This window comes from Ictalurus punctatus, chromosome 10 (genome assembly GCF_001660625.3).
Source record: "Ictalurus punctatus breed USDA103 chromosome 10, Coco_2.0, whole genome shotgun sequence".
NCBI lineage: Eukaryota > Metazoa > Chordata > Actinopteri > Siluriformes > Ictaluridae > Ictalurus > Ictalurus punctatus.
Window position 1 is genome coordinate 12,923,870 of NC_030425.2, and position 10,494 is coordinate 12,934,363.

The 10,494-nt window shown below is 40.2% G+C and overlaps 1 protein-coding gene across 1 annotated transcript in view; it reads left to right on the forward strand.

Moving 5' to 3' along the window:
- polrmt (polymerase (RNA) mitochondrial (DNA directed)) overlaps window positions 1-10,494 on the forward strand; it is a 55,152-nt gene that overhangs the window by 20,917 nt on the left and 23,741 nt on the right. Inside the window, exons 10-14 of the mRNA XM_017478809.3 lie at window positions 3,284-4,075; window positions 4,976-5,098; window positions 6,586-6,708; window positions 7,673-7,852; window positions 9,660-9,746. Coding sequence (XP_017334298.1) covers window positions 3,284-4,075; window positions 4,976-5,098; window positions 6,586-6,708; window positions 7,673-7,852; window positions 9,660-9,746 — 1,305 coding nt within the window. The remainder of the gene's footprint in view (window positions 1-3,283; window positions 4,076-4,975; window positions 5,099-6,585; window positions 6,709-7,672; window positions 7,853-9,659; window positions 9,747-10,494) is intronic.

Consider the following 10,494-nt stretch of genomic DNA (forward strand, 5'->3'; position numbering starts at 1 on the left):
CTTGGTTTCTAAACAAAGCAAAAAAAAACGAGAAAAGTACGGACGTGGTATAAATAGTAATATGACACATAGTGAAAGAATGCAAAATAATAGCAAAGTGAATATATAATATGTTCACGTTCTCCCTAGATCTGTAAGCATTTCTTCGCACCTCTAAGCATTTCCTAGCACCTCTCAAACACATGGTGACTACTCTAAATTACACCATGCATTACCCCATGCATGTGTGTGTTTGTGAAGCCATGCCATGGAGTGAAATAATACATTCTTGAACAGAAATCCTTTGGTAGGGGAACTCACCATAGAAAGTCAGAACAGGAGAGAAAAGTTAATACTCAGTAGCATGATGCACAGCATGATCTTTTGGCTCTCTAAACCCTAAAGGCTCCATCACAGCCCTTTGCAATTTCAGCAGAGCACAAGTGGTTTGGCAAATCAAATGCTCTAATACAGTCGCTATATTTTGTGATGCGATCAGCATGGGGTAATGAGAGAGAAAAGGAAAGATGACGTGATCTGAACTGCTCTCAAGTGGTGAGAGTAAGAGATTCTCATCTTTAAGCCTGTCTGGAGCATGAGCCACCAGAAAAAAGTGAGTCAGTGAGTAATTCGAGGCAGCTTCTCATGTGTCAACTCTGCTTTTTTTTGTTTCTCGGTGTTGTGTATTTTCATACTCCTCCTGTACAGCTGCCAGCTGGGAGCAATCAGTAATCAGAAGCCTCTATTAACATGTAGTTGGGTTCTGTCTTACCTCTGGTCCATGTGTGTGTGCTTGTTTGGGATGATGTCTATGGAGCTGACCCGGTGTCAGTATTTGATCATGTCTGGTGTGCAGCACTGTCTGCTGTTCATCCTTTTTTGCTGGTAGTGCTTGGGATTTATTTATTCACGTTCCTTGTTTACAGAGATCCAGATAACTAACTAAGAGGACTGAATGGTGACAACAGTTGTTTTAATGCTTAATCTTTAATGATCAGATTATGTCTATAAATAAGTCGGATGGATGTGGTTAGGTTTTGTTATCTAGTGGCCACAATAAAAATAAATAAATATATATATATATATATATATATATATATATATATATATATATATATATATATATATATATATATATATATATATATATATAAAACTGGTGTGTGTGTGTGTGTGTGTGTGTGTGTGTGTTGTTTTATACATATATATATATATATATATATATATATATATGTATGTGTGTGTATATATATATATATATATATATATATATATATATATATATATATATATATATATATATATATAACAGATAGGAGTAAATGGCCAGAATAAATTCTTCAAATGTTACTTCAACACCATAGTCATTGTTTCTTGCTACATTTTGTTGGAGTGCAGTGCTCCAGCAGGCTGCATCATAATTGCTTGAGTGATGAGGCCAGTCCTTAATGAGATGGCCTCCAAGTTTACATCCCCAGACTTTCCCTCTTTCTCTCCCTAATTTTTCCCTTTATACTACAGGTTCATATTACTTACACAGCTCTCAGACGCATGTGCTGGTAGGATTTATGGAACCGTTTTTCTTGCTAGAATGGACACACGGACGACGAAGGAGAACGATCGCTCTGAAACTAATTCCTTTTTCACTGAGCTCTTAATTGGCCGGGTGATTTACAGGCTAAGGGTTGCACGTGTGTATAAGTGTGTGGGTTAGAAGGAGGATGACGGATAGCGTGAGAGGTTGGATTTTTCCCTGTGCTGGCCTGAGCAGCAGGAAGGATCTTAGCCTGGGTCACACAGATACAATGTAGGGAATCGGTTAAAAAATCAGGGCCTCTCCACTTTCAGTGCAGTTTTTTGAATGAGGAGTAATGACTGTAGCTGTGTGGTTATACTGCTATTTTTAGTTGGAGTGCACGTCATGCTGCTTTGTCGAGTGCTTTCCGCTGATTTTTGACGGTCCTTATGAAGGCTTGTAACTCCTGCAGAAGTACCCTCATTTTTCTTGTTTTATATCCAAAAATCATAACCCGGTGCCTCTAAAGACAGCAGGCGCTCTAGGAGGTACTTCAAAAGTGTTTATGTTCAACAGTGTTGAAAACTGGAAAGCAAGTTTGTCTTCCACTTGAACATCACTTGATATTTCATATTTTAAAAAACATGGCATTACAGATACTGGACAGTAAATGCAAGATGTGCTCCTTGTCATGTTTTGTTCAAAATGCACACATTTTCTCACAACTCCTGAACTTAAATATCCTCAAACCATCATCTAATGCTGCTTTTCCGCTAGGTGGTGAGGCTTGGCTGAGAAAATTACTGGCAATCCTCCATGATGTCGTGATTTCCACCATCAAGCGAGCCGTCTTGTATATAAGGACTTAAATACAACAATATTAGGACATGTGGGTCAAGCTAAAAATAGTGGAGACAAGCACAAACAAAACAATTTTTGTATTGATTATATGTAGAGATGCATCAAAGCCAATAGCGATATCAGTCTAATACCACACTCATTTATTCATACTTCACTATCAGCATTGAATACTATGTGATACTACGTGACGTAAGCCTGGTATGCCCTGTTGCGCAAAAGGACATATGACACAAAATGACAGCAGTCTTGAAGTATTTTACGATTAATAATGAAAGCAAAGCAGATTTCAAACTGTGCTCTGTGAAAACATTTTATGGCGTTTATACTGTATATTTAATAGAGAGCATAAGGGTGGCTGACTTGAGGGCTCAGAGCAGTATCAGCAAGCGTGATCCTTTAAAAATGAGTATGGGGTGCAAGAAACTGCAGAAAACCTGTGACATGCACACACTCTTTTTTTGACCGAGTCTACACTTTGCTCGCAAGTCAAGGCGCATTCGCAGCACTTTACGCTCATTTTTAATGACCACGGTCGTTGAACTAGCTTTGCCCAATCAGGTCGGCTTTCTTAGTTCTCTTGTTTAATGATACTGTTAAAACGATACAACATCTTACATGTGAAACTCTATAAACCTTAGTTTCCATGATTGAGATAATACAGTCATGGCAGCACTTCTTGGGAAATGTGGTCTGTGGGGCTTAGCAGGCAGGTGATCTGTATGAGCAAATGGCTCCAAGATAAAGAAGCAGGAGAAACCACAGCAGGGGAAATCTTACTTTGGCATCTGTATGATGATCTAATTTTATTTTGGCACAAAACAGCTGTATTGGTTCCTCTTGGCTTATGTCAGGTGTATGTATAAGTCAGGTTAATGGACTTGAAATTATCTGGTTTAATCTGGTTTCTTCTCTTCATTGATATGCTAGATTGGTTTTATCAAGCCACACCCAATCCTGACCCAAATACAGTCAGAAGCCATGGAGACCAAGCTGACCTTTGACTCATATGTGATGCCCATGCTGTGCCCACCGGTGCCTTGGACATCAGCCAAAAGTGGGGCTTACTTGCTGACGCCCACCAAGCTGATGCGCTCAGTGGAGGGTGCCATCCAGCACCAACTGCTGCTGGAGAAGTGCCAGGATGAGGAGCTGCATGCTGTGCTGGACTCCCTCAGCCAGCTGGGCAACTGTGCATGGAGGATCAACAAGCCTCTGTTGGACATCATCATCTCCATCTTTAACGATAAGGGCAGTGAGAAGCTGGACGTGCCTCCACCCATTTCTGAGGCGCCAGAAATCCCACGCTTCAACCCTCATGACCCGGCATACTCGCCTGCCGAGAAGGCCCACCTGAAGCGCGAGGCCACAAGGGCCAAGAAGAAGGTGGCTGAGATGCACAGTCTGCGCATGGATGCGCTCTACAAGCTGTCCATTGCCAACCACATGAGGGATGAGATCTTCTGGTTCCCTCACAACATGGATTTCCGAGGGCGTACTTACCCATGCCCACCCTACTTTAACCATCTGGGAAGTGATGTAACCAGAGCCATCTTGCTGTTTGCTGAGGGGAAGCCGTTGGGTCCTAAAGGCCTAGACTGGTTAAAGATCCACCTGGTGAACCTCACAGGTCTGAAGAAGCGGAGTTCGCTGGCTGGGAGACTGGAATACGCCAACACCATCATGGATGACATCCTGGACTCTGCAGACAACCCGTTAATGGTGGGTGGTAACTTTAAGTTTCTGTTTTATACAAAATTAATATCACCTTACAATATCGCTGCCTTCATCATGGTTTTTAATGGCTGATTCTGATTGCACTATTTTTTAAGCACTGCTGTATTTACTTAAAACTGAGATTTGTCAGTAGATCTATAAATATCTGAGCTGGAGGCTTTTCTGTATCTCATTTTGTCATCTCACAAAATATGAATGAAGGCTTTAAAAATTTATGTAATATATGGAAACTTTAGCCGCATAATCTGCCTGCTAGCTAGCTAGCTTATCTTTTGTTACTAATAAATCATATCATTGTTATGACTATGCAAATCAGGACTCAAATACTGAAACCAGACTGTGAACTAGTTCTCTAGCTGGCTGTTTATGTTGGTTATGAACAATTGTTTTTAATATAAATTTCTGAGCATATGAAAAATGCTAACTAATGTACTAGAGGTTAGATATCCAGCTAATTATTTGCGATTGCAGTTGGTTTCTAATTTGCAAACTAATGCTGCAGTTTTTATTGAGTGTAAGGGTGTAAAGATGTTCCTAGGTAATTTTTATCTTGGGAATAAAAAAATCATTAAACGATACATTATTTGACACTGACTATTTTTGTGACTAGCCATGAATGGGTCAAATTTTCGGTCTTACTGCATGTATCCTACTGCAATTTTCTATTGACTGATTAACTAATGTAACTAAAACATGACTACAACATCCCAAGAGCCTGGTGGTTACCATAGATACCATATAGTGAAAATGTGCTGTGTTCTTTATCTCCTGTAACCAATGCTGGTTCTGTGCATTATTCCTCTTTGGGGTTGGAGGGTCTGATAATGTTATCTGGATATGTGTCATGTTCTTATAGTGACAGAGTGGTGTTGCATTGTTTTTTAGGGGAGGAAGTGGTGGATGAATGCTGATGAGCCTTGGCAGACTCTGGCATGCTGCATGGAAATAGCAAATGCCTCCAGATCATGTGACCCCACACAGTTCATCTCCCATTTCCCTGTACATCAGGTATAGTATATTGTCCATAGTATATTGTGTGTCTGTGTGTGTGTGTGTGTGTGTGTCTGTGTGTGTGTGTGTGTGTAATAGAAAGTGTGAGACATTGGAAACTGGGCTTTATTTTCTTCTAAAGTTGAGGGTTGACCCCGTCTCTGCCACAGCAACACACTTTGTCTCACTTTAATTTGGATTTGACACCCCGTTAAAACTTGCTGCTGTTGCTCTCTTGGCTTTCATTATAGACTGTCCTGCTGATGCACAGCACAGTGACTGTTGTTCTTTTGGAATGACTGTTGTTCTTTTGGAATTGTTCTTTTGGAATGAATTGCTGTTTTATATTGAATTTTAATAGTGCTTTGCTCATTAAGCACATTACGGTTGCTTATTTAAGCAAAAATGCATGTTAAATTGCAAAAAAAAATCATTATAGATAACTTGTCCCATTTCCTTCCTGCACCATAATACATAGTCTGAATAATTTATTCCGATTTCCCAATTGCAGATTTCAATAGTGTTTGTATGCACTCTAAGTTCTTATAAACGTTGCTTTGGAATTGGCAAGGAATTTGTACACATACGTCACACGCCAGCTTAGATATATCAAATGCTACCACACCCCAGTTTTAGGCAGTAAAGAAGTCTGACTTCTTTTGCTGAGGAGTATGAGACACCAACCAGTCAAGGGTGAACAAAGCAAACAGTACTGAGAGTGTAACAGAGATGTAGCAGATTATGTACATGGTTAGTCTCAAATACTTTGATTGCATCCCAAGCAGCCCTGAATTCTCTCTGAATGTGTACTGATGCGATCTGTGCGATGGAGAAAGGTGCCGCACTGTCCAAGTAGCTTGCAATAACACTTTTCTACCAGAGAGGGCGACATTTCAAAATATTCATTAAAACACCAGGCAGCTTTAATCAGTCCGTACAGGATTTCTCCTTTTTTTGTGATTATTGTGGCCAAAAATGCTTGATTTTGCTGCGGCTTTTTACAAACTTTGCGAGTTGTTTGTGCTTTTTTGCGGAAAACTGCTTGAATTGGCGAAATTGCAATTGCACGAAATTGTTTTGCACGCTCTTTCGCAGTGATGTTTGTTAGTAAATGAGACCTTTTAGCTGTACACATGTTCGATGCACATGAATTGAAGAGGGGTTTGGCTGAGTGGTCGTTGTGATGACATTATATGGCTCGTTGTGTTACCCAAATCTGCGGTAATTTTGAAAAATTGCAAGCTGCTCCGAATTTTGCAGACTTGATTTTGCATTCATTTCTACGATCGCAAAATTGTAAAATCCTACAGGGACTGTTTAATGGATTGGTGATTTATTCACTTTCGATTCTTTGTTGTTTATTATGATAGAATGATAAAGTTGGGTTATTAAAAGAGCATTACAATGCATGTAAATGCAGCTGTTGTAACCTGTTCCTTCATGAACTGTTAGTTATTATATAATAAATGAATGTAATTTTCCTCGCCTCTTTGTGTTTCACTCAGGATGGCTCCTGTAATGGCCTCCAGCACTATGCTGCACTGGGTCGTGATGTGATTGGTGCAACATCGGTAAACTTACTGCCCTGTGAAGAACCGCAGGATGTGTACAGTGGTGTGGCTCAGCAGGTCAGTGAGAATAAACCACCAGAAAGCTTCCTCCAAACCTCCAGAGCCGGAACCAGGCTCAGCTCTTCCTTCCTGTCTTCTTGTCATTACATCATCTGAAGCTGAGTGCTAAGAGCCCTTGTGTGTGCATTCTGTTTTGTAGCTTTGCAGCATCTTTAAGCTCTCACTTTTAATGAAAGATGCTGAGGCCTGAGGTTCAGAAAGCAGCAAGAGAGTGAGGGACTAAACAAAAGGCTCATGTTCCAACAAGACTGCAAAGTTTTAATGCCCTGCCTTATTGATTTCATCTCCGCTGGGAGTGCGAGTGTGAATGCTAAGTAAAGCTTCATCTAGTTCTGGCCAGAAACATTAGACCACACAGCAGATTTAAACATCATGGGGGAAAGTCTCGAGTCAGGTTTTGGAACACTGTCTCATTGTGTCTGGACTTGTTTAAAGCAGTTAGTAATTTTCCAGATCTCTGCTGCGACTGCAATAAAACACTGACAAACCTTTCTTTAACCAAACCTGACCCTCCTTCTCTGTTAAAACTATGTATTCCTTGTACTTTGTCTTTTAAAGGAAAAAGAGAAGCTTTGTTCCAATTGGGGCAGGGCACATTTCAGGGCCAGAAATTTGTAAACAGAAGCTTTACATTATATGGCCTTATTGTGAAACACAGTTTCTCAAAGGTAATTTTAGCATATATATGATTAATACAGATCTATCAATTATACTATAACTGTGGAAGCATCAGTGACTCTTCTGCATTCTCCTTATTATTTTTGGTTCATTTGATTTCTAACTCCATAAAGAATGAAGTAATCATGTTGAGCTGTTTGATGTTCATCATTGATTCTTGGTAAAGATGAAAGCACTGGCTATGGAGCGTGAAAGTGGCAGGAGATGGTTTTCTCTGTCATCTAATTGATTGTCTATCAGACGAAGCAGATACCTGAGTCCATTCCCCTGCTGTGTATCCCAGGTGGAGGAGTTCCGGGCCCGAGACGCTGCAAAGGGCATGAAGATTGCACAGGTGCTGGAGGGCTTCATCAGCAGGAAGGTGGTGAAGCAAACGGTGATGACGGTGGTCTATGGGGTCACGCGCTATGGTGGCCGACTGCAGATTGAAAAGCGTCTCAAGGAGATCGATGACTTCCCCAAGGTAGGTGGGGATGTGTGGGAGTGTGATTGGCAGTAAACTAGTGGACTGGACAGGTAGCAGTTGGTTAAAAGGCAAGTCTGGACTTAGTGATGGAGAATAAGTTACTAAAAATCTTCCCCATCCCCTGGCGATGCTGACCACAGCATATTCCTTTACTCCTGCTTTCTCCCTTTCATTGCAGTGCACAAAATATTACCTTCTATCCACACATTTTTGACTTCTTGTCAAATGTGGTCTTAAATCTATTAAATTTTTTCACTGGTTTTGTCTGAGCACTGTTAGTGTGTATAATGAGCACAGTGTATGTATGGAGGACTATGGAAACTCTTCACATAGTCAAATATTTAAAACAACCCAGTTTTGGTCAAAACCTGATTTTGTCTCATTTTTGGCTGTTTTCCAAAATAAAGTGGCAGCATTTTTTTTGTTGTTAGTTTTTTTCAGATCACCACACACATGTTGTTTTGAACCTATTAAAACTTTTTCCCCAGGGTTTTGTTCAAGTACTGCTGATTTATTGATTGTCTAGAACGCTTTGATTAGGTCTGTTTCTGGGCCCTGTTCCTTATACATGGATTACTGACATTAACGACATTCGATTGTTGGAGATGTCACATGAAGTCACACAATCCCTGTTTTTTTGTTCTTTGAAGCTGATGCCAAAAACAGCGTTATTATTTTTTCTTAAGATTCCAAAGATAAGATTCTTTTCATGTTCACAGTTTGTTATTGTTGTAAAATATAAAATTGTGGCCACATTTTGGTTGATTTGTACTCTTGTGCGCTTAAAGAAAACGTGCCCATGATTTAATGGGTGAACTGAACAAGCATTTTTTTAAATAAAAGTATGTTTTGTTGATGAGATGCACTACAAATATTATATGGTATTATTCTAAAAGGACCTTAAACATGTATTCATATGGGTTGATCCATAATAGAGATCAAAACAACATTAAACTAAATCTCGTGCTTATTTTCTGTAGATGAGAGCCCAAAAAAAGAGCAAAATGTGGAAATAACTTTATTAATTCGGGAACTCAAAAAAAATAAAAACACAATTAAAGCCCAAAAGAAGTGCACCACACTGGAGACCGGTAACCTGCTGAGCCTACTTGTCAACCATGCAACTAATAAATAAAAAACTAATGTCATATACTCCTGGGTGCCCGAGCTAGCGATTTGTCTTCCCCTGCTCTGTGACATGTGATATCTTTGTACTAAAGATTACAAAGGCCAGTCTCAGGTCAGGATTTTTCTCAATAAATCAATGGTAGTGTGGAATATAACCTCACTGGTTAATGTACACTAGAGAGCCTTAAAGGAGCTGCTTACCACACTTTGGTTCTGGTATGCGATGGTTTTTCCCTCTTCTTCCATCAATTCAGTGCCTCATTAATTCATAAATGTGTAATTGAGCAAAATGGTTTAATTCATCTTTGTTAGTCTCAATCCTCTTTTCCCAATTGTTTTCTTCTGTGGACAAACAAGTGAGTGACTTGAGTTCAGCAGCAAAGTAGCATGTAATTATCACCTTGACAGCGAGAAAGGTGTGTGTTTGTATGTGATTAGAGTGTGTGATTATATATGCAGGTGTGTATGTGAAATGAGCCAGATTCACTGGATCAGCACCTTTGTGGGTTGCCAGCAGGTGCCGGGTAGCAGCGGCTCCTCTTGCCATTAATGTGTCCTCTAGAGGAGGCAAAGATTACCTGAAGCTCTAATCCAAATCCCAGCACTCTAAAATGGCTAAATTCACCTATTTTATTTATTTTTGACTGTACACCTATCTCTGCTGTTTTGTCTGCAGGAGTATATTTGGGATGCTTCACACTACCTAGTGCATCAGGTCTTCAGCAGCTTGAAGGAAATGTTCACCGGGACCAGAGAAATCCAGGTACACCATGATTGCTCAGTGCACTTCACACTGTCCAGAAAGAAGTCACTTGTGGAACTAATACTGTCACTTGTGGCCATGGACTGTCCAGCGCATTTACAAAGCAAGCTAACTGTATTAGCTACATACTCTCACCTGAAGCACAAATAATCTTTACTCCTTCCTTCAAATCTCTCAATACACATTTAAGGAGAGGTTGTGTATGACAGGATAACATGAAACCACAGTTATATGTTTTTCTTTCATTTTTGGGCATCGCACAGTGGGTACTAAAGTTATGAGTGGAGAACTGAACCACACGGGTCAAACCAAAAAGGACTGGTCTGTGGAAACATTCGAGCTAATTACTTGGGAGAAAATCTTGATTCACTTGATGCACTGTTCACTGAAATTACCACTACATGTTGCACACTTACATAGAAAATGATTGGACACCTGTCCATTTACACTGCTTTCTGGTGTAAGTGTATGGTTACACTCATATCTCTACATCCCAGCTACAGAATAATCTAGAACACCTGTGTTTAGCTTCTTTCCTTCTTATGAATGAGGTGGGTTCATTCATATGTTTAGCTTCCTAATGCAATAACACTGTTCGGGTTGTGCACCTGCATGCTTCTTCCAGTTAAGCGACCAGGGTAGTGGATGCTTCTGGAAAATCCTGTGGGAGAAACCCAGACAGGCCCAGACGCTCTCAAAAACACCCCATCTCGCATTCAGACACTCCTATCTCCTCTAAGTGGGTCAG